Source organism: Tachypleus tridentatus, chromosome 1 (genome assembly GCF_004210375.1).
Source record: "Tachypleus tridentatus isolate NWPU-2018 chromosome 1, ASM421037v1, whole genome shotgun sequence".
NCBI lineage: Eukaryota > Metazoa > Arthropoda > Merostomata > Xiphosura > Limulidae > Tachypleus > Tachypleus tridentatus.
Genome location: NC_134825.1, coordinates 44793935 through 44819023, shown reverse-complemented (window position 1 = coordinate 44819023; position 25089 = coordinate 44793935). Strand labels below are relative to the sequence as shown.

General features: G+C 30.7%; 1 protein-coding gene across 1 annotated transcript in view; it reads right to left on the bottom strand.

Moving 5' to 3' along the window:
- Positions 1-25089, bottom strand: part of LOC143232396 (dynein axonemal heavy chain 2-like) — a 228744-nt gene that overhangs the window by 136682 nt on the left and 66973 nt on the right. The window contains 20 exon segments of the mRNA XM_076467790.1: positions 70-195; positions 1454-1606; positions 2122-2249; positions 3518-3698; positions 4442-4631; positions 4972-5264; positions 5950-6309; positions 9895-9965; positions 9968-10111; positions 10445-10583; positions 11007-11270; positions 11650-11910; positions 15054-15215; positions 15366-15614; positions 16166-16255; positions 17630-17786; positions 18954-19154; positions 23684-23895; positions 24215-24343; positions 24873-25043. Coding sequence (XP_076323905.1) covers positions 70-195; positions 1454-1606; positions 2122-2249; positions 3518-3698; positions 4442-4631; positions 4972-5264; positions 5950-6309; positions 9895-9965; positions 9968-10111; positions 10445-10583; positions 11007-11270; positions 11650-11910; positions 15054-15215; positions 15366-15614; positions 16166-16255; positions 17630-17786; positions 18954-19154; positions 23684-23895; positions 24215-24343; positions 24873-25043 — 3681 coding nt within the window.

The window sequence follows — 25089 nt, the reverse complement described above, 5'->3', positions numbered from 1 at the left end:
TTGATATACTGATAACTATACAAATTATATATATACATACATACATATGCAAAGAATTTTTTTACTGACCTTGCCATAACTGACAGTGCAAGGTTCTACACTGGGAAAAAGATCGCATGTTATCCCATTAAAAAGAGGGATATCTTCTGAGGTAAGTTTAGGAATGTTCATGCCTTGTATGGCGAGAATTAAAACCTAAAATATAGTAAATAGGTTAATGTTGCAACATTCTGGTTTGCTTATGTAAAACTGAAAAGTACTGAGATAAGTAGCACACTAAGGTAATTATTTTGTGAAAAAATATAATTAACATGGTCAACAAATGAAAAGATTTGAACACAAGTATACTGACATGAAAAAAAAGTTATAATTTTGCTATACTGAAAATGTATTTCCGATAAGTACTTACTCCACTCATACGATTAGTTACTCTTGTTAAGTGCTTCCCTCTGTATGCAAACATTTTATTCACACATGCCTCAAGCCTTCTGCTCCTACCTCTTGAAAGATCAAAATATGTTTCTCATGCAAATCATCATGCATCACTTCCATACCAATAGAAGCAAAACATGCTCATGTGATGCAAGTGGCTCCCTCTAGACTCCTCTACAAAACTCTCTCTTAGAAGTTTGGCAAAAGAAGCCAGCACCAAAGAAATGTGAAAATGAAGGACGGGAAATGTGAGTAAGTGGTAAGCACCTATCAGAAACACATTTTTAGTGTAGAAAAAGTATAAACCCCAGCTCATACTAACTTGTAAAAAACTATACCACAACTCTAATTGGATATGACCCACACCACAGGTTTGAAGACTGAGAAGCATAACAAAACAAATATGAGCTTTGTGGAATGTAACCTTTAAGTGAAGAGAAATGCAAATTTAAGCCAACATCAACCAAATATAAAACATTTGCATGAAAACTGGAAATAAAGTAACTTAAATGTTCTTGAATAAAGATATTTTCTCAGTTATTCAAGTTTTCCAACTTTTATAGTATCACCACAAAGCATCTTTATTCATTATTACAAGTATCTAAAATCTTATTGCAACCCTATCAAAATATTTGAATGTATAAAATCTAGATTTTGTGCATTAACACACATTTTAGAAAATACACATATATTCACAAATTCTTTAAAATACAAATAAAATTATTGCTCAACATTAAAATAATAAATAGTTTTATTACCGAAAGTTATCATTTTCTTTTCTAATTTAAAAAATTCATACCACTAGATATAAATGGATATTTTGCAAGAAATTATGTAAAGCATATCCATTTAGCAACATACAGCTACTTAGCTTCATATTTCTTTGACTTAATTACTTTTATAGAAAATGTAACTTAATTACTCAAGAATTTTAAGATGCAATCATACAAACACAGAATAATATATATGTACATGAAAGATCAAGAGGTAATGGAATATTTCAAATATGCTACACCCTTACCTCTTCATCTGTTGAATTAGGATAGCTTCTTCTTTGTTTTCCTGCATGTCGTAACACAGATACTAATCCCCTCAAACTAAAGTCATAGTGGTACTGCTTAGATAATAATTCAGCAGCCAGTGAATACAAGGTAACTACTTTTTTTGCAAGTGGCTATTACCAAGACAAAAATATCATAATTATAATTAATTAGTGTTTAGATATTACATTATGTTTTGTCATTCAAATAAAGGATTTGCAGTGTTCCTATAATTTCTGAACTATGATTGAAACTAAATAACTGATATGTTACAATAATAAGAAATGACTTTAGTGGGTATCGACTAACATTTAACATGTTAAAAAATTAATATATTGTCTATGTACCCTTCTGTTCATAAAGGAAGTATTTTATTTAATGTGTAAATTTTTTAACCAGTATGTTAATATACCATAAAACCATTCATTAAATCAAAAATGTAAAAGTGATTCCAAAGAATAAAAATAATTTTATTTTCAATTTAATATTAAAATAAACTAATTCAAATGGATAATACACCATATTTTAACAAAATTATTTGGTACAAATTTTCTTTTTTAAAAGATTATTAAAAAATTATTAAACATATAAGTATAACAAAAAAAACATTTGTTTATTAACCTAGAATTAAAATTTCACTGATCTTTACCTTAGTGTTGCTGAAACCTTCGGCAAACAAGGTTATTTCTGTTATCATAGCAGAGTCAGGAACCATCATAGCTATTGGTCGAAACATTGATTTCAAGTTTTCTGGCAACTCAACATGACCAATGTAGCCTTGTTAAATGCAAACAGCAGTACATGATATATGTTAACTTAAAACTTTAGGCATTATTGAACAAAGTAAATATTTGCTGAGAGAATAAAAATATGTGTGTATGTCAAAAGTAAGGTTTGAGTATCTAATTTGTAAAATTCAAAAAAAGAGAATAATTGGGAAACATTCATTAAATTTGGTATTCTAGTTTTAGAACAGTATGAAAAATAAGATGGTAGAAACAAGTGTAAAAGACAAAAATGACAAGTTTCTCACAACATAGAGTAAACAGCTACCACATATATAAGGCTATATCCACGTTTCTCTAACAAAAACGATGTTTTTACATGAGAAACTAGAAATAAAAAGAATATTTAAAAACCTACAGTGAGTTTGTTTTGTATTAAATTTTGCACAAAGCTACACGAGGGCTATATCTGTGCTAACTGTCCCCAATTTAGCAGTTGATAAAAGAATAGCAGGATTGACTGTCACATTATAATGCCCCCATGGCTGAAAGTGTGAGCATGTTTGGTGTTGAAGGGATTCAAACCCACGACCCTCGGATTACTAGTCGAGTGCCTTAACCACCTGGCCATGCTGGGTCTCTATAATAAGTCTAAAAAAACGTTGAGGATGGCTCACATTTCATGTGTTTTTGTGAAAATAATATGATTAAGGATATTAAGATCATTTAAACTCTTCCTTGTATTCTTACTTACAATTTGTTTTTGTATATATTTTAAAATCAATAAGTCAAACTGAAAATGGTACATGAACAGAAAAAACTAAATTTGATGTAAACAGTTCATAAAAAGAAAAAGATAAACTCAATACCTGCTTTTTAACTAAATAAAGATGAAAGATAACTAAGTAGCTCACTTATTAAACTGCAGCTTTTAAATTAAGAAATCAGAAATTTAATTATTTAAAAGAGTGCAAAAGCAGTAAACTTTTTACAGAAGAACAAGTACCACAATAATTTAATGTATAATTAAATTATCAACTCTCATATATCAACTCTGCACTTACAAATTTCTGATTTATTTTTTATATTTTAAATGCACTACATTAAACTAATTAAAATTACAGCTTCTGTGGAAACAAAGTAGTTCACACTATCTTTATATATGTATATATAAATTATGTACTTGTCAAGAAAATCAAGTTAGTAACAGATGCAAAATAATTTCCATAATGTTCGTTTTTTAATAATTGAAAAATGAAAATTAAATCAACAATTCTCTCTATTTTGTTCAGTAATTTATGAAACAATCTTATTTCTTACCTGGATTCATTGTAATAAAGATACCACAAGTTTCCAAAAGATTGATTTCTTGGCCTTCAAACATAAATCTCTTGACTTTAGCTGCTAGTGCTGATAAAACTGAAAGAATCTGCTGAGCAACTACAGACAAAACTTCAATACTTATACGATTGAATTCATCAAAACATCCCCAGGCTCCAGTCTAAAAGTAAAACAGAAAATATAGGAAGGAATTTTGGATAAAAATAATGAAAGTCAAAGCAAAAGGAAATCAAACATGTTGAAGTAGTTATTTCTTTTAATGTTTATTTTGTATACATATCCTGTTGATAAATTAGTATGTAAATAAAACACAAATGTTGTTTGATAATACAGAAAAACTTAAGAACTAAACTTTATTTTTTATTTGAAATATATATATATTAAAACTGAGCTTGATATGTCAAAGTGGCTTTAATTCTAGAAATAAATTTACAGTTAGTATGAAAGGAGGTATTCAAATTTTCTAACTTACAGTTTTTGCTTTAATAGCTTCTATTTCCAATTATCTTAGTTTTATATCTTAATACCATATACTACACTTTAATTTTAGTAGACATAATAAAACTTTATTCACTACATAAACAATATTTTTTATACTGTACTGCAAGAAAAGGCATAGCACTTACCAAACTTACAAATATGTCATTCATAACAATATTCAAAGAAAAGTTTTTTTGAGCTATAAATATCCATAGTGATAATTAAATATTCAATTGTAAATGGAAAATGAAATTACATTACAATAAACAAAGAATCTGTTTCTCATTTTCAACATAAATGAAGTTCATATTGTAAATGTTCAATTACAAAAACGTATTAATTTTGTTACTAAATTAAGAAGAAGAAGTTTCTTATTAATTTTTATGTTTAATAATGAATTCAATTAAGAAATAAATGACCAACCTGTGCTAAGCCAGCAAACATCCTGCCCATGGATTTGTAGTCCAGGCCCTGTGAGCAGTTGATGACAACAACATAATTACCTAAAGTTTTACCCAAATCTTTCACTGTTTCAGTTTTTCCTGTTCCAGCTGGACCTTTTGAATTCACACCACGATGCAAGTTTAGTGCTGTTGTTAAGGTTATGTGGCACCTAAGTAAAACATTGGAGTTTTCAATAGTTTAAAGAATTAAATGAAAAACTAGCATAGACATTCACATGTAGCTTTAAAAAAGCAGTCATAATAGCAAATTACCTTAGATATATTCTGTATGAAATATTTTAAACAAGTTCAAGGAAATTCCATATAACATAGCTGGTAATCTCTTACCACTTAACCTAATTTTATTTATGTGTTAAATACCTAAAAGAAATTATACAAAACAAAAATACCTTCAGAAATAGTTATATTTACACCTATAACAGTTTCTGTTCTTCCAAGAAGGAGAGCTCACAAGTTTATATTATTTGTGACAGCACAATCTTGACTTACCTATCTGTAAGTGGTGTGATTACCAATCTTTGAGGATTTCCAAGATATTCGTAACCATAAAGAAATTTGGCATTTGTTTGACATATAAAAAAGTCTTCAAGATCTTTATCCCAGTAAAATCGTAACTGGCGAATCCAGTTAAAATCAGTTAAGTCTAAACAGCCCATTTTGAGCATGCTCTCAATGATGTCTCTAGCATGTACCTCAATGATAACAAGTGCCATCACTTTCTGTCGCATCAAAGATGACAGGTTACTTTGAATCATTTCAGACAACTTCTCCAAAGCAGCAACCTGTGGAAAAATTGTATGTTTGTTTTAGAACAAAGCTACATTTGGCTACCTGCTGTGTCCACTGCAGGGAATCAAATCCAACACTTAAGTTTTGTAAGTCTGCAATCTTACAGCAGTCCAACTAGAGAACTGTAGAAGAATAAAATATCACAAGAAGTGAGACATAATATTTATCCTTTTTTAAGCTAATGATTAACTAGAGTACTGAATTTTTTTAAACTTCAACTTAACTTGCACGATTTCAGTGCAAACATGTACACAAAATTTATGATGTAGGCTTCAAACCTAAAAGAACTTACAATATAAAAATAAAGTAACTAAAAATGCAGACAAGTCTTGTTACTTACAATATATTTTGATAACATTGGTTAAAACTCTAAAAATAAGAGAAATAAATTACTTATAACCAGGCAGTTCCAACTGCAAGAATAACTTTGGTCAGTAAAATCACAAAAAATATATAGTTAACCACACAGGCAACAAAGATATCAAAATTAAAAAATAAGCTGTAAACTGACAAAGAGAGTTAGTTCAAAACATGATCCTTTTCAAATCAGTAAAAGCTCAAAACCAGACAGTTTTAGCATTTAACTTTTACTGCATCTTGTGCCTATTATTGATTCACAAAATTTTAATTGATGCTTATGTAATTCTTTTTCTTTAGGAAAAAAATATACAAAACTACCTGCTTTCTCCTCAGACTTTTCAGCGGTTTCTTCCCACGTTCTTTAGCTTGTTGAAGTGCTCTACTACAGTCACCTGTCCATTGTATTTGGCTGGCAGCAATACATAACTGTCCAGGCCATTCATGTATCCACTTGTTTTTTTTTCCTTCTGACTCAATATTACCTGCTCCCACCATGTGCTTCCTCAGGGACTGACGACAGTTTTGAAGTGTTTGATGGAGAGTCTTTCTCATGATTTTCTCTACTTCCAGTAGCCAAGATTCCACAGACCCCTCTAAAGTTAAAGGATTGATAAAGTCCACATATTCACCATCAGAAGCTTTCATTCCTAGGGCTTCTGGTCGCTGTGTTAAGGCTGCCTGTTGATGTTTGGAATAAAATGTAAATGTAGATGACCAAAAATATTTTGTAAGTTATATCTTAGTAATAACAATTATATTAGAATAATTTAAATCTAAATTCAGTAATTTTAAAAAGTCTAAGTACACCACAAATTAAGTTCTCAATTTTAATGAATCAATGTGATTTTGGCTTTTTGCCTTTCTTTTTTACAATGTCTTTAAGAACTTATATGTCAACAAACAATTTTCTAAAAATACCACCAATATTGCAAGTAATCATGTTAATTACTTATTGAATTTTAAATACTTATGTATTTTAAATACAAGAAAAGTAGAGATTTCACCCAGTTTGCTTTGGTCAGTTCTTTATACTGAGTAAAGTAACAGGCAAAAACCTAAAATTACTCAACATACTGCAGTATGTAGCCCCTCCATTAGCAAACAGTATAAAGGAGTCAGTAATTTGAGGTTTAAATAAGTCTTGTTAAACTAGAAGTAAAAGCGACTCGACATAAAATATATCAGAATGGAAATAATAACACTTTCATCTATCAACAAAATAGAATGTGAAAAGTCATTAAGAGTGTTTAATAATTATCCAACAAACTGGCCACATATGAAAATAAAAACACCTTGAGCCAAGCCTATGAACATGTTAATGTTCCTATGGGTAAGATTAGCATAATTCCATTTTATCTAAATCATGTAGTTAACTACAGAATACTATAGTAAAGTTTTCAAACACTGAATAAAATAAAAATTATACTATATAGATTTAAATAATGTTGATAATTAAGGTTCATTTATCATTCTGCAAAATTCTGAACGTGTATTTGAATGAATTACAGTTAACACAAACATTGAGACTCCTATATAAATATGATTCCACATGATATTGCTGTGCTGTTATATGAAAATGACAATGCGACAAACCTCCATCAATAGGAGTGAGAGACACCCTACTACTGTAGCTGACTCTCCTATGCTGATTTTCAATCATCACTTCAAGATCAGATAAGAAAAGATGTAACAGATGTGGGGAGGACAGGTGAAAATTGGAAACATGGGTATCTATTCAAAATACATTTTCAGTGTGAAAAATGTTAACATCTGATATGATACATAACCTCTTCTTACATATAAATAATCCCAAATTGAAATGGTGAAGGAACCTGTGCAAAAGTTTATCTAAGTTAAGCCTCCTTCGAAAGTGCTGCAAGAAAACTCATGGTGTCTAACACCCTGTGCCATGGAAAACTATAGGAGCACACCCATAGGAAACTGCACCTCTTATGTATCAGAATACCCTCTTCACTCATAAAGGACGAATGTATTGCTAGAACAGATGGAAAATATAAGCACAGCCCAGAACCTACATAAGGCCCACAGAAATGCTATTTGCATAATATGGATGCATGTCCAACCATATGTGGTTGGTCAACACCAACCCAAAACCAGGCAGCATCAGGTATTGTTCATCTGATTCATCTTTATCTTAATTATAGTAAAGTAGAATAGAAGAATGCAGGAGGAATCAGTAGCATACACATCATAATGTTGATGACCACAGGAAAAAAGGAGAAGGAAATCTGTTTCAAGTGAGAGATAGTTTAATGAACAGGAAGCCAAGGGACAAACAGAGGTAGGATGAAGACATAAAGAACAACATTCAAGTATAAGTCTGAAAGGTAAGAAGGATAAGGAGGGTGAAAGTGGTGAAAGGAACAGAAAAACACAATGAGGACAAGGGAGAAAAGCTAAACAGTAACCGGAAAACCAGAAAGTATTAGAGAGAATCGCCACATGACCAGAAAAAAATTGATACTGATCAACATTAAATAAAAAGTTATATGAATAATTCAGAGTTTCAGAGTTATGGAACAAAAGAAGGACAAGAAAAAAGGGGAGAAAGAATGATGCAATGACCAACTGTGAAAAATACACCATTTCCACTGACAGACAAGAATGGAAGACGGGCAAACAGAAAGAAAAAGAAGAAAGGTTACACATAAAAAGAGACTAGATCACTGGAAAACTTGTGGACTGAAGGATCACACCACAGAAAAAAATCTTGTCATACCTCAAGAAATGAATTGTAATAAAGTTCAAGGTATCTGGAACATGACAAGACATCAGTCAGACTTGTAAAGAATGGACTTAGAAGAAAATGTTGAGGGTGTGGAAATAGAAAGAGTGAAACCAGAAGTTTCCTAGCAATTGATATTGATAAACCACAGTAAAGTTGTCCATATGCATCATACATCACTACATACAACCCTAAACAAATTATCCAAAGATTGACCCATTACCTGGAGTTATGACACATTGATCTCAAAAGTCAATTTTTCTGGAAATCATTGACCCAAAGCCACCAGTGAGTTGATGCTAACACTCTATTCTATCAAGAAAACATCTGTAATAAGAAGAAGATCTAAATGAGAGAAAGAAACAGGAATACCTCCCATGACATTCGTTCTGTTGAACCCCAACAAATGAGATTGGTGTAAAGGAAAGAAGGTGATTAAATTAGGGAGGACAAGAAACCCTGGGAAAGGTTCATTGATATTACACAGTCCACTCTAAACAGAGCATGTGAAAAATAGAGAAAACCTCAAACACATATTCACTATCAGTAGAAGAAACACTAGAGTTTGGGAAATAAAAATCCAGATTTAATATCTCCACAACAGTTTGCAATTTTTGTAGTTACTTCCACAGAAACACCTATTATCTCAAAAGCTCATGCACAAAAATAATATATTTCTTTACACACATATGCCAGACCAAGAAGTTATGACTGAACCCTCAGCATAGAATAAACCAGCTGTGCTATGAAGGTGTGTTGCATTCATACTGATGGAAGGTTGTCACTGCTCATTTGCATGCAACAATGGAGCAATATCATGTGGAAACCTGTAATTTTAGGTCAGAATCTCAATGCTAATAGTGAGCAAAAAGGTTTTCATACAGAGGACAGCACTGAATCAGAAAAGATATATGTGACAGAAGGTCATGTTTCTTATTAAATTTTATTATTATTGTTCAATACTTATATATGTAATAAAGTAACTATAAAGTGTGTATGTATGCAGTAACTTCCATCCTCCAGAGTTGGCTGGTTCAATTACAATAATTTTTTGTGTGTGAATTGGAAACTGTCAATGTTTATATGGGCCTTTTTCTTTCAGATTTGTTGCAAAGAAAGGAAATATAAAAAACACCTTGGAATAGAACACATTTCCACCTTTTTTTATAGACTTATCAATTTCCATTACAGTTGGCTGATTTGTTTACTTTAATTTTTTGTGATAACTGAAACTGTCTAACAGCATACATGAGCTGTTTTATTTTAGAATTGTGTTTAAGAATTGGAATGAAAGTCCTAAGCAGGCTTTTTTTTAAAAGATACAAGTACTTACTGAGTTAGATAAGCCAATTATTACGTTCCACAAAGAAGATTATGCAATTAATAGCTAATGAGGTCATTGAGAATTTAATAGTAAAAACAAAAGAAAAACATTGTTATCTAATATTGTCTTTTATACAGTTTTTGCTTTCTTAACTGGCACTTTTAATTAGTGTTTATAAAACTCAAAGACTTACCTTTCCAAGCTTTAGTGATTTAATATTATCAAAACACTTCTTCAGATGAGGTTGAATAGCTTGAGGATTTTAGACTGGCCCAGAATTTCAAGCAGGTCGTTATTGGATAAGAAATAAAACCGTGGAAACAGCTGGCGTTTTGTTTCTAAGTACACATCTAGAGAGTGCTGAATTTCTTCTAGTTTCTGACTTGTATTATTCAAAAAACCAAGGAGATCTAAAGAGATTAAAATTAAAAGTAATAGATTTTGAACTTAATGTTCAGGAAACAAGTTGAAACTCTAGCCAAATATATATATGAAGAAAGCCTCATATGATTTCTTCATTATCATTTTGTGAATGTAAACTAAAACACTGTATCTGTCAAAACTGTTTAAGACAGAATAAATAATGGTAATGTAAACTTTTAAACAAAACCTACACACCTTTTGCAGTTTCTTTCTAGTCAAATTTACCAACATATTGGAAAACACATTTGGCAATTTAATAAAAGCTCACATACTTTATTAAAAATAGTCCACTGAAAAGTTTTGACAGTAATAAGCTGTACCTGGGTAATGAGTGGCCATAAGTGCATTCTTTTCTTTACGTAGCATTGAAGTGAGCCACTGCCACTTTTCATTCACTTCATCAAATTGAGTAGATTCTTTAGGAAGCTGTTTACGAATGTCTTCTCCTAAAAAAATGTTCTGAAATGATAGAAGTATTATCTTAAGTGCTTTGAATCATTATGAGAAAGTAAATAAAAAATGGTATACAACCAAAATTTTACCAGAATGGATAGAAAATTCTGTATGTCTGTTTAGCTTTCTTTGTAAAAATCACTGATGCAACTAAAACAGCTACAGTATTTGATAAAGTACAGTTGGAAAAATAACTTTCCCTAAATTTGTCATTTCCAGGATTTTCAGTTAAAGTAGTCAATTTCAATACATCATGTTAGAGGCCTAGGCTTTCCCATTGCATTTTTTGTTTCAAGATAATGCATTATAGGTCTAGCTATGTTATCCACAAAAACAAATAACATTTCCCAATCCACATACATAAGAAGAAATAGAAATATATATATAAGCAACATTTAATACAAAGAAATGAAAACAAGTCTATCTTACTTCTAAATACATCCAATGTCTTTGAACATTAAGTATGAGCTCCAAAACTTCTTGAACTAATGCCAATGACTTTTCCCATTTGTCAATATCTTTCTCAAAAGCTCTGAAGTATCTAGAAGCTTTCATGTGAGACAGCAACAAAAGGTTGTCCTCTATGGTCTGAAAAATATCATCTACACTATACAGACGAAAATGACCACGATCTTTGTAACAGGCCATATTGAGTGTCATGACTTCCCAAGTAGCCTTGATTTTCTCTATGTTCTGAAACACCATACGATTTATTACTTTTACAATAAATTGTAAAACAGATTATTTATTATATATTTACACAAAAAAAACACTAAACTGCAGTTAAGAAAGATTTAAAATTACAAAAAATATATGCACTAATTATGTTATTAATTTTTCACAAAAATTACAAATGGATATATATATGAGCAGATCTTTATCTGCATTTTACAAATCTTCATTTTAATATTTTTGATAATTGTTAATTTATATAACCAATAAACTCAAAGTGACGAAAATTTGCTTTATTTAAGAAGGAGAATGATACATAACAATATTGGGAGTTTAACAGTTACCTCCTATCATTAAATTCTCAAACGTTAATAACACAATGGAAGTAAATACGTTGCACCTTTTCAATTGCCAATTCTTTTGTGGCAGTAACAGATATCTCTTCAATTTGGTCAGCATATTTCTCCATTCCAATTTGAATGATATACTCCATTGTAAAGTCTGAAGATTTAGGATCAAACTCTTCCTGTAACACTTTCATAATCTGATCCCAGTTACGTGTTCGTAATGCTGGATTTTGCAAATTCTGAACAACAGGCAAAGATAGCTGAAACTGCTCTAACTTGTTTTTCATGAATCCAACTACTTCCCATTGGCTGGTCTGCAAATATTTTACCATTAGAAATGCACTTTTAATATTTCCACTAGACTTAATGAAGTTCTAACAATGATTAGAAGTAAACAAAAAATCACTTTAAAAGGTTAATAACTAGCAAGTAATGAGACTTCTTTGCTTCCACAAATAAAAATACAAAACAATTTTTATGTAAAAAGTATTTCTGCACAGTTACTCCTATCAAATTAGATAAAACAAGCATTTTCTTTCAACATGTATTAAGTAAGTTTCATGATTACAAATGAAAGTTATAATTTTCCTGTACTAAAAATATATTTCTGATAGGCACTTACCTCATCTCACACAAACACCTATTCTAGTTCAGTGCTGCCCTCTTTATACAAAAAATTCTTCTTTTTTCATGCCCCATGCCTTAAGCTTCCACATACCTTACAGCTTACAATCAACTGTTTCAAATGCATCTAGCATGTAAATCATCATGCAACACTCCTCCTCCAATAAGAGGGTGACACATTGCTCATACATGTAACCACCTCTATTTAATTCTAACAAACTATCACTTCAAATTTTGGGAAAAAATATATGGAAGCACTGATTTTCTATAGGGAGGAAGGGTGGGAATGTTAGAGGAGGTAAGTACCTACTGGAAATATATTTTCAATATAGGAAGATTATAACTTCTGATACATTATTTTTGCTTACATAAACAGCTAAAATCCCACACTGAATAGATGGAGGGGCCTGTATGAAAGAAAAACAATGTAGCATTCCTTAAGAGCGTCTGAAGAATGCCCCTCAAGAATAGATCTTCACAGAAGAGGATAATAAATAACACCTCATATCACACTGAATGAGAAGTATACCTGATACAGATGTAGTGCCACAGACATGGGTGGAAAAAAAAGGAGAATATCTGTATGGGAAAGAAGAATAGTGAGATATAGATCTGAACTTCCATATAACAAATCTTAATCCCATTGAGTATTAGAATGTAGATGAAAATAAAAGGATGTGCCTCTAGATGTAAGGTGGCTATGATGTGATGGACAGTACATGGCAAGTTAACTGCATCCAAAACCCAGGTTGCCAGGAACCAACATTCACGCTGGGATAGGATGAAGATTATACCATTGATATGTTAACTATAATCCAAAACCCAGCCACTAGGAACCAACATTTATGTGGAAGTTGGTTAAAGGACTATATCACCAATAAGTCAACTAAAATCCAAAATCAAGCCATTTAGTAGGGCTAGTTGTTTGTTTTTTGGAATTTCACACAAAGCTACTTGAGGGCTATCTGTACTAGCCATCCCTAATTTAGAAGTGTAAGACTAGAGGGAAGGCAGCTAGTTATCACCACCCACAGCCAACTCTTGGGCTACTCTTTTACCAATAGTGGGATTGACCATCACATTATAACGCCCCCACAGCTGAAAGGGCGAGCATGTTTGGCGCAACAGGGATGCGAACCCGCGACCCTCAGATTATGAGTCGCATGCCTTAACATGCTTGGCCATGCCGGGCCAGTGGGGTTAATTAAGAGGCTTCACCTCACATTCAGCAGACAGGTGGAATTCACGTACCCACTGATTTATGAATAGGACATATGATAACAATGTGATAACTTGTTTAACTGATATGGGAAGCCAATATCTGGACAATCAATATAGGAAAGATGTCTCTGTTATGTAAGCTATCTCACATAAAACTAATCTGACAGGAACTGCTCCTAGTAGAAAAACATCCTTGGTATTACAAAATCTTTGAGAGAGAGCTTAAAAGAAAGAACTGTATTAATCAGCTAGTACCATCATCATGATTCACAACCTGGATGGAGGAACAAGAGTAAAACTAAGGAAGGAAAACAGATATATCAAAAATACATATGTGAGGACTTATGCTGAATCTAAAACACAGCCTCTTGAAATAGACATTTTATGTATTGTTATAAAAGCAACTAAAATGTAAAACTAAGAAACTAATTAGGTTGTATAAGAGAGTATAAATAAAAAATAATAAATTCAAAATAATAATTTTTGTAATTTTATGTTGCAATTTATAGTCACCCTAGAAAGAAAAATGGATAACTTAAATTTATTTCATATTTTTTATGATAGTTAAAAGACTTCAAATGGATGGAACCTGTAAAGTGTTAAGGTGAGGAAAATAATATATAACATATAAAATGTTACCAAAGAAAAACTTTTCATATACTCATATAGAAGGTTCTGGAGGTTATGCAAATAAAAAATTTGGATTGAAGAAAAAAGTATTTTTAACCTTAACGAGAAAACCACCTTGCACTCAAAATCAGTCATTCTTTCTCCATATGTTCACAAACAAATATTTAATTAAATTACTTAATTAAAAAAATCCAATTTTTTAACTTTAAGAATAACTGATAGTGTTTAATAAAAGATTGCCAAATTTCCTAAAGAAACACTTACTACATTAAAACTTATAGTATGTATCATTTCGTGGTTAGGCACTAGTTTCAAGGTTAGTCAAAATTACCAATCCTGCATAACTAAAGTAGGCCTAGCTTTGTCTGTTGTATACAGAAAATGGTATGTGTTACAAAATAATTCTTACTCAAGATGTACCTGTGAAATGTCAGAGTCAGGCTGATTCAGACTCTGACAATTCATAGTGCAAGGTGGTATTCATGTGAAAAGTAAAAATACTTTTGCTCACCGTATCCTTTGCATATTATATTAACATAATCTCTAGAACCTCTGAAATAAATATCTATAGTTTTCTGTTGTATCCATAAATAGTACATCTGGTATTTACTCTCCTATACCACAAACTGTTGCTAAATAAGTAATGCTGAATAAAATGAATAGCTGATAACTCTGAGATCAAATACATAATATCATGTTGAATGGTATACTCTTTAAAACGTCTTGGTGTGTGCATACATATGGCTAATGAATTTAATTCAATAAATGTTGAGTAAGAACTATTTATAAATTTCATATTTCTGCAATAATTCAACAATAACAATTTTTCTGAAATGGCAAGTGAACCATTAGTGAATTGTAAAGAACTCAGTGAAATTACAGTATTCAACAGTACCTGAGGTAACACCATACATATTTCAAAACATTAATGCAATAACACAAAATAACTTCTCAATTTCAAAATATAAAAGTATGAGCATGCCTTAGAATCTTTAACAAATTTATCTAGTTTATTTAACAGCTCTTGAGAAACACTCTTCAAGTTTTCTATTATTAAGTCTTGGAAGTAACTTTTTCTCCAGTGGTTCCACAGAGCTTCCCAGTCTTGAGTCAGCTTCCACATCTGTTCCAGATAATTCAAATCCTAAAATAAAAGAAGATTTTAATATACATTTCAAAATTCTAATTCCAGTGATGTCTTTCTGTAATCTTGTTCTTAAACATAAAGAATATTTTAAGCACACAACAATAAAGGTTAATTAAACCAAAAATGTTAATAAACCAAAGCCAGTACCTTTTCTAGATTTTCTAGGGTTCTTGATGAGGGCATTTCCAACTTAAACAACTGTAGCCCTTCCCTAATCTCATATTCCTTTTCCCTCATCAGTATTACCTGCTCCTTAAAGCTAGATATATCAAACAAAGCATCTTGTGAGTTGACACTGATGTTGAAAGGGCCTTTCTCATTAAATTCACTCATTAGATATGCTGACTGTTGCTTGAAATCTTCTGCTGACTGAAGAAGTCCAGCTTTGAAACGTTCCTATGAAAATATTGTTTAATGTGGTACCAGTTATAGATAAACCTGAAAGTTTTTTATGTCTACCTAACTCAGACTTAATTAACAGTAAAGTTCTTGGTTTGAAAAGCTTGAATATTATCACATAAATAATTAAGATTTTTGAATGAATGTTTTTATAAAATGTTTGAATTAATACTTCTTCACAATTTGCTCAATTCTAAAAGAATAATTTTTCTAAAGATACAAAGTACATTATAATTCCTATTGGTCATTTTATCTTAATGCATATTTTTGTACATTTAGTAAAATATTTTAATCAACACTTTTTTATTCATTTTTATAACACACAGGTATACTACGTGTTACAAGAATGAATAAAAACAGTACTAATTAAAATATATTACTAGTATATTTAATACTAGCAACAGAGGTAATAAGAAAAGTATAAAAAATTAAGAAAGAAGCCTAAACGTCAAAGGAAAAAATTAATTTAAATATTAAAAAGTCAGTTATTTTCTGTGGAAATGTGCAAGTAATTTTATACTGTTAGTTGTGGACAATATTCAATTTACTTTGTTTTTTTTCAGCATCACTTCTGCTTGTTTCATTGAACCTTCAAATCTGCTCCAATTTTCATCTAATTCTTCTAACATTTCTTGAAACTGTTAAATATAAATTTATAATTCAGTACTCTATAGTAATTTGAATAATTCTAAAATACTATTCAAAGTTTTTAATTTCTGATTTATTCATTACTAAAAATAATAAAATGCAAAAAAATATTTTAACATAACATTCATGGTGTTTCTTTAATGCAACCCCACTTTATATTTAGTTCTTAAAAAAATCTCCTCAAACTGTCTGTTAAATACAGTTCAATAATATGTAGTAGTTAATCACCTAAAACCATTATCACAGTTTTAATTTCCAACATAAAAAAATACTACTCAAATATTAATAGAAATTCTTTGAAGTTATCTCACTTTAAACTTAATATAACATCTTTCAAAATCATCAGATCAACAATGTACAATATTGTCTAATAAAGTCTATCATTTACAGCTACTGCTCACAATGTTAAATTCTGGATAATTACTGTGAAAGATAAGAAAATTAAGTTAGAAACTTTCATTTTGATGCTCATGATGATGCCTAACCACTTAATTAATTACATTTTTTATGATATGAAAATAAAGCAAAAAAAAGAATAATTAGGAAAGAAATAAACTAAAGCCCAATTTTTGAGGTGTCTATAGCCAATGAAATTACCAGAGAAAGCAAAATGCAGCTTTTATATAAATTAAATTGTTCTGCTAAAATATGTAGGACTACACCCCATGTTGTTTAATTTGCAATAATGGTGAAGCATACTGATGTTAATGTGAGACATTATTATGCATTAAGGTAGTTTTTTTTAAATTTAAAACTGCTTATTATTTAGCTCAGTACAATATGAAAATATCTTACAAGAAATTGACAGTACTAATTTTGTATCTAATATGAGCATAACATTTACTCTTTCATAACTTGTTAGAAGTCTCTATTGCCATTTCTGCACTTTATTACACATTGGTACAAACATATAATCTTAAGCAAAAAAAGAGAAAACATACAACAGATGTTGTAATACAATAAATTTTAAAATCAACTCTGTGAAGATGTAATGAATTAAGAATGTGAGGACAAGTTTTTTTTATTTAAATACCTCTCATTTATATTTATTTAATTATATATGGGAGAATCTAACTTGACAAGCATTATTATATCTAATGTATTTTTGAATATAATGAATCCACCACATTACCATATAACATAAAACTATATCAAGCAAAAATTATTTGACATGCTTACTTGTCAGCACTGGTACTTGTGAAACTTATTTACATTTTTTTTTTAAATACAATTATAATAAAAAAAAGAAAGAAAAGTAGCAAACTGTGCTATCATTCTTCATTATATTTATTATTTCTAAAGATGTATGATTATCAAAAAGTCTTAAGACTGAGTTTTAATAAATGTAATAAGGAAATCCTTACTTTGGGTTCTATAGAGACTTCATATTTATTCAGGATACCAAACTGCCGATTGAGAGGTTCAAACTCAGCATGTTTGATTTCCATTTCTTCTTTCAACTGCTCATGAAGAGCAATACTGAACTGTAGGTCTTGCAAAGAATCTGGTACCTTCTGCAACCTGTAATAAGTAAACAGCTGTTTGTGCCAACTTCTTACATAGTTTCTTCATGGAATTCACAAGTGTGCTTAAATATTATTTTGTATCTTAAGTATAGCATGTTATCAGCATCAACACAATTTTCTTTCACTATTTATTTTTTGAATTGCAACTAGTTACCTTCACAATTAATTTGTAAACAAATGAATATTGCTATTCCTTCTTGGCTTCTATGTATAATTCCTAAAACAAATTTAAACTGTAATTATAATATTAGCACTTCTTTTTGTATCGAGCTACACAAGGAGCTATCAGTATTTTGCTTACTGGTGTGATTGAGACTCAAATTTTAGTGTCATAGGCAGTGGTGGATTTAAGGTTATGTGGGCCCAGAGACTAATAATTTTTGTGTGCCCAACATCCCATGTAATTTTTACATAGAATAATATTATCAATTCAGAAGGTCAAAACATTGTTCGCTCCTTTACTAGTGCTTTCTCTACCCATTCCAGTCATTTTTAAATATATACTATAACCAATGGGCCCTGGGACTAAGCCTCCTCCAGCCCTTATCGAAATACATCACTGGTTACAGGATCTCAAGTTTACCACTGAACCACAAGTGGATTACATCAGCAAGAAGAGAGGATAATTTCAAGTCAAAGATGGTGGGAAATAAAGAGCAGCTGTTACTTATGTGAATAGTAGCATTTGGATGTAGATATTAGTTACTGCCTATTTTTAACTACAATGCACATGCACATCTAGCAAAACAGATGACTTTTAATCCTAAAACCCTACTGCACAAACTTTATTTATGATGGAACATCTATAGATAAGTTTATTTTGTTTTTTGTATACTTTGTTCAATGAATAGTGAAGCCATTTGGTGAATCTATTGTAAAACACATCTTACTTCAAAACAGATGCTCAGCAAGGGGGAAACATTTATGTTTTACACACTAATACCTTAAGAATGAGAAAAAAAACTAACAAATTACAAAAATGAACAGTAAAATTACTGTTGTGATTACTTAAATAGTATTAAGTTGTATTTTTCTGTTTTAACATAAACACTTTAGAAATCAGCTGGAAGGTTCAGAAGAATCATCGTAATTCTTTTCGCTTCAACAGTGTTAGCTAAGCACACTGTAACTGCTTTATTGATTAACAAAATGAAAAGAATACCTTTCACTGTTAGTTGACATAAAACTATAAAGATCTTTCAGCTTGGATAGAGCAAGAGAATGAAGAAGAGCTGTAAGTTTTTGCTGCCACATAACACAATGTTCTTGGATGACAAACTTTAATGGAGAATTATCCAGCAAAACAAACTTCACTGGCACAACAGTTTCCTCCATTTGAATGTTGTTAGAAAATTCAGTATACCTACAGCAGTAATGAATACCTGTAATATCTATTTTTCTTGTTATATGATCTTTTAAACAAGAAATTAAATAAAATCTTTAAATTTTAAGATTTTTAAACAAAAAGGTCAGCTGGTAGCTTACCTATGGTTTCAAATAATCATATCTTGTTTCTATAATTCACACATTTGTCCTTCATCACTTACTTTCATCCCATGATTCTACATTTCTACTCATCTTGTAAGAATAATTAAGCATGTGTTGACTATCATATTAAATGTTGTAACTATAAAGTCACATTCTTTATTGAATAATATTCTCCCTACTGCTAATCAGAAAAAACATTTAATAATAAAATAATTTTTCAAAACTAGCTTCAAACTAAACATATCAGACAACAACAAATGCTTTGTATGAAAAATTGATAACACAAAACTTTAAAAAATTAGAAAGAACCTACCTTATATGCATTTCAAAATAATTAAAATAAAGATACATTTAATGTCACAGCTAACTTATAATTATACTTATAATTACAGACAATAACTCTAATTTTGACAAGTACTAGGAAACTCTGCCAACCTATAAAACATTTCAAAATTTCATATATATTTTAAAATGCTAAAATAATAAAAGCTAAAACATGTCTTTAAGTTAACTGAGAATGAATTACAAATGTATGGCAAGCTAAAACGTGAGAAATGTTTTGAAATTACATAAATTCACTTTTATCTAATAAACTCTTATATTTCTATCAGTCAAATAATAGTCACCATTTTACAGCACCCAAAATTGTAATTCTGACATGTACATACATACCTCCACCCAATGTTTACACATAATATAGCTGTATTGTAACATGAAAAAGCCCTCTGCCAATTGGAGAACAACACATCCTCCTAGTGCAACTAACTTCCTGTACACTGTAGGACACAACCATCACTTTAAAACTGGGTAAGAAGAAATGCATCTAAAGTTAGGATAATGTGTGGGAAGTATGAGAAGATTTAAGAATCTATTAGAAGTATATTTTCAGTGTTTGAAAATGTTAGCTTCTGATATCTTACCTCTACTCAAATATTAGCTGCAATTCAAAATTAAAGTGGTGGTAAAAGTGGTGCAAAATTACCTTGATGAACCCCCTTTGGAAGGCACCCAAAGATACTTGAAACCATGACAATTGAGGATCATAACTCATCCATCAAAGTGTAAGCCAGATGAATGAGTTAACAGAGCCAACTAATTATTGTAACAGGAGAGAGATTTCAAGAGTAATGCAAGGCTTGTAACAACTAACAGTTCACACTGGAAAAAGAAGGTGATTGGGATGGGAACAAGAATGAAGACGAGCAATTGATGAAAGGTAAATTGGGGTGAACATGTTTTTTTCCTTCCAGGTAATAGATTTCTTATTGAAAAAGTACAGTCAGGATAACATAAAGAGCATACACACCTGACCTGCAACATTCACATGCAAAGAAGAACAAATGTTTTAAGGGAAAGTACAATGAACAAGAGGCTAAAGATTCTAATGAAGGTAGGGTAAAGGGTAAGAGCACGAAGGACAACCTTGATATTACAGTCAGGGAAGACAAAAAGACCTAAACAGGAATGAAGAATGCATGAAGAATATGGGGAAAAATTAAAAGTATGGGCAATGCAGTCTTATAGCCCATAGTGGTAGAAATTGATAAACCATCATGAAAGAGCCAAGTGAAAAAGTCTGAAAGGTGGGGAACATTAAGTTCAGAAGGAGAAATGATATGATGCAGAAATTATGGATAGAAAGTGCATAATTTACATTGGTAAACAAATAAAGAATAAGAATTAACAGAAGGAGAAATAAGGCAGACAAAATGCAAAAGATTAACAAACCTCACATATAAAGATGAAGTAGGGATATCACTGGATTACTGTGGGTGGAATGAGGATACCAGAGAAGGGATTGGAATAGTACCAGTAGAAAGGGAGGAGATGACTGGAGAAGCTCAAGGGTTGAAACCACAACTCAGCTGGTCAGAATGTAATGATAAGAAGAACACAACATGAAGTGGTTTTAATAACGGAAAGTATTTGGGGAGAAGACTGACAGAAAGGTGGGAATAAATATAAAGGTTGGAACATTACTGACTGAATACACCAATAACTAGAGCTGAATGGCACATAAATGAATAAGTTTGGTATTTAGGTGAATGGCAAAAGTATCCATAAAGAGTGCCCAGCTGTGAGCATAGGCACTGGAGCACTTGCATGCCTATGGACCTCTCCATATGGATAATGTTGTCATCCACTGGAGCACTTGCATACCTTGGGATCACTCCATCTGGATAATTTTGTCATGATGAAAAAGATGATTAGCAACAAGATTTGGGCCTCTTGGGAAATGACAATCAATAAGACAAAACTGTCAAGAGTGGGTCAAGAAAATTAAACTGAATTTTTGAAAACAAAGAGAACAAGACCAGATACCCCCTTGGCAACTGATAAAAGTGGCAGTGGTCAAATAGTCAGAATAGACCATGAAAAGTCATCTGTGAAATATAAGAAAGATTTTACCCAATGTCTGATGAACAGCACAGAGCTCCAAGAGATTGATTTGCAAAGTTGATTTGACCATGAACCATTGACAAGCTATCTCCAGAGAGTCCAGAGATACTTCACTTCCTCAAAGAAGTATCTGTAATCAGATGAAAACGAATGCTAGCTGATGTTTTGCTTCTGTTGAGCCACCAGGCACAGTCAATTTGCAGGAAAAAGGTTGTTGAATGAAGCAAGGGATTATGACTGAGGTTCTATTAATTGTGAAAAGTCCATTTCAGACATTACAAATTAGCACAACCCAAGGAGATAAAGAATTCAATAGAAGTAAAAACAAATTCCTAAAAGAGAGAGAACTTTCTGCACAATGAGAGGAGAAGTATATGACATGGGAAACCAATTTCTCCATATCTCTGAAATGAAGAGCAAAAGGTTGAGCCCTGCAGAGATGCAAATCAAAAAACTATCAAATAAATGAAATACTGAACAGGTGGAAAGTGAACTGCCTCCTGAATGAGTAGAAGAAGATGACTGCAAGAAGTTTGTTTAGATTGAGTTAAATGTTAAAATAAACATCCAAAATATCCAACTTATGTTTAATTATATATTACCTATAACCATAGAAAGTCAAGGTTTTGATCTATCAAATAATGCACTGTATCACTTATAATGGTGCAGATAATAGTTATACATAGTCGAAAGGGTAATCAAAATGAAACAACAAATAAAATTTTATTATAAATAGATGTATACTGTTATGAGCTTAAAGCTACTTAGGATAAACAAATACAGTTTCATGTTACAATTTGAAGTCATTCTAGAAGGAAAAAAAAAGAGGGTAATTTATATTTATTTTGATTTTTTTTTATGATTGCAAGGTTTATTAAATTGACTGATCCTGTTTTGAGATATGGTTGAGAAAATAACAGACTGAAAAAAAAACATGGAAATTTTTTCAAAACAAAACGTATTCATGGACAAAGGATTATATAAAAGAAATCTGAGATTTGTGAGATGAGAAAAATTATTTTTATTCTTAAGACTTGGCTTACTCAATTTATAACAAAAATGTATTGACCACCTGAGAAACTCTCTCATCCATCTACATGCTTGCCAAAGTTTCAGCAGCTGAACATATTAATTCTCAATGCTACACGTTCCTAAGTGCATTCAGTAGCTCCTAAAGATATACTCTTTACATAACAAAATGTTCTTGGATGGATTTTTTTTTTTCACATATTACAGCAAATGATAGCTGTATGAACTATTAGCTTACTTAATTGAAATGTATAGTTTTAAGTTATGTTTGTGTTCAATTATTCTATCCACAAATAAAGTAATAATAAGAAAGCTGTTTACTGTAGTTAAGATATATCTGAAAATCGTAATATTTTCTATTTTCATTACATAGAGACTCAAAAAAGGAGTAGGAAAAATCTTGGAAATACACAAATAATTATGATTAAGCTCAAATATGTCATAATAACAGTGAAGATTTTCACTTTTTTTTGCACAAATGTTATCCACTTTATAAATTAAATTGAAAAGTAGCTACAGAAACATTGGGTGCTGCTGATTGGCTGATGTCTCTCAAGTCAGCAGTTTTGAATTAGAGATGGTTATGAATGGATCTTAAAGAGTCTCTCATTTGAACATTTAGTTTATGTACCATATAATGTGTCACTCAAGCTGAAAATATCAAACAACAACTGTACAAATGTTTTTCTCCAGGATTTATTGAAAGCTTAACTCTAACTCACCCTTCATAAAAGACTGAGGATACTTTTTTTTTTTAATATCACAGTTTAGGTAATTTGGAAAATAAATTTCCATTTATCAAAGGATTAAATTTTCAATTTTACTGAAATTGCCTCATACCATACAAACAGTAACTCTGGTAAGAGTAAAAACAGATACACATCATGAACCATTAATCAAATCACATTACAAACTATACCAGTACACACCTCCAGATAAAAAAAGCATAAGGTATATATTTTAATTATCATTTACCTTGCAATATCTGAATCAAATGATGTAACAGAAGGATTCAACTGTTGGTAGTGTTCAATGAATAAATCTTTATCTATTTCCCACATGTATTGGAATTTATTCCATGATCTTAAGTACTGCATCATTTCTTCTGCATTTTCTTGTAGTCCTTGTCTGATAAAGTTTCTTAACTTTATCACATCAGGATCTTTTCTCACTACTTCATAAACTGACTGTAAAAGAAAAAAATTATAATTTATGGTACTTGATGTAAAATAAAAGTTTCTGTTCTACTACAAAATATCACTGTAATTTCTAACTACCAGTTTTGTTTTTTTTAATTCAAAACTAAAACTGTTTAACTCAATGAAATATGCTTAATTTTCTTGAAAATATAACAAACAAACAAAACAGCTTACTTTTAATAGTTATAAAGAAACGTTTGATAAAAATAAAATAATTTTGGGTTTTTTAAGAAACCTTTGTCCCCTAGCACTGATAACAATAATACTTGGGAAACTTAATACCCAATATAACGTAAATATTACTTACTTCCATTTCTGGTTGTTTCTCTGTAAAAGCAGCTGTCAATCTGTCAAGACCTTTAAGGGATTCCAGAGCTTGTTGAGCAGTTACAATTATTTGTTTGTTCAATGATTTGATGTGTGGGGAGAATTCAATCTTTAAAGGAAAAAATAACACTCCATTACAATATCATGATTTCTTTGAGCCCATTCCCTTGGCTGTTTAAAAGAAGAAGTATTTTTTATAAACTTATTATTTTCTAAAGAAATTAAAATTGTAGCAGAGATGTTGTAGTTCTTCTCTATTCACTCTTTGTTCAAAAAATCCATTAGTCAGCATAGGTAATTAGTGACAAAAGTAAAATGCAATACACATATAGCTGATTGTGAGAATATTCACATATAGTTCTAATATTTAATAAATTATATATAATTAAAGCTAGAGATATAATTATTTTTAAAGAGTATAAAGCATATTAAATATTTACAATATACACTGCTTTATCCCATTTCCATTTACAAGAAGAAAACTTGGAAAAATTAAATTTTTTACAGTAGAAGCATGTGATGGCCAATTTTTATACAAGATTTAAATTTTTATAATTTTTGTTCAAAATTATTTTTCACAATTCTAGCTATACCAATCACAAAACTTTGCTCTTAAAACATACTTTACTCATTTTTACCTTTAAATTTTGGAGTGTCATCATGACTTTCATCAGTGGACTAGGGTGTAACTTAGCATCACCATTTACTGCTTGGGAAAGAGTTTGAAGGGTTTCTTTAATACTGAAATGCAAGGCTTCTTCCAACAGGTCATCAACTTGTTTAACATACTTCAACCAATAACAATAAACCTTTGCAAATAAACAGAAAACACCAATATTTTTAAAACAGGAATAT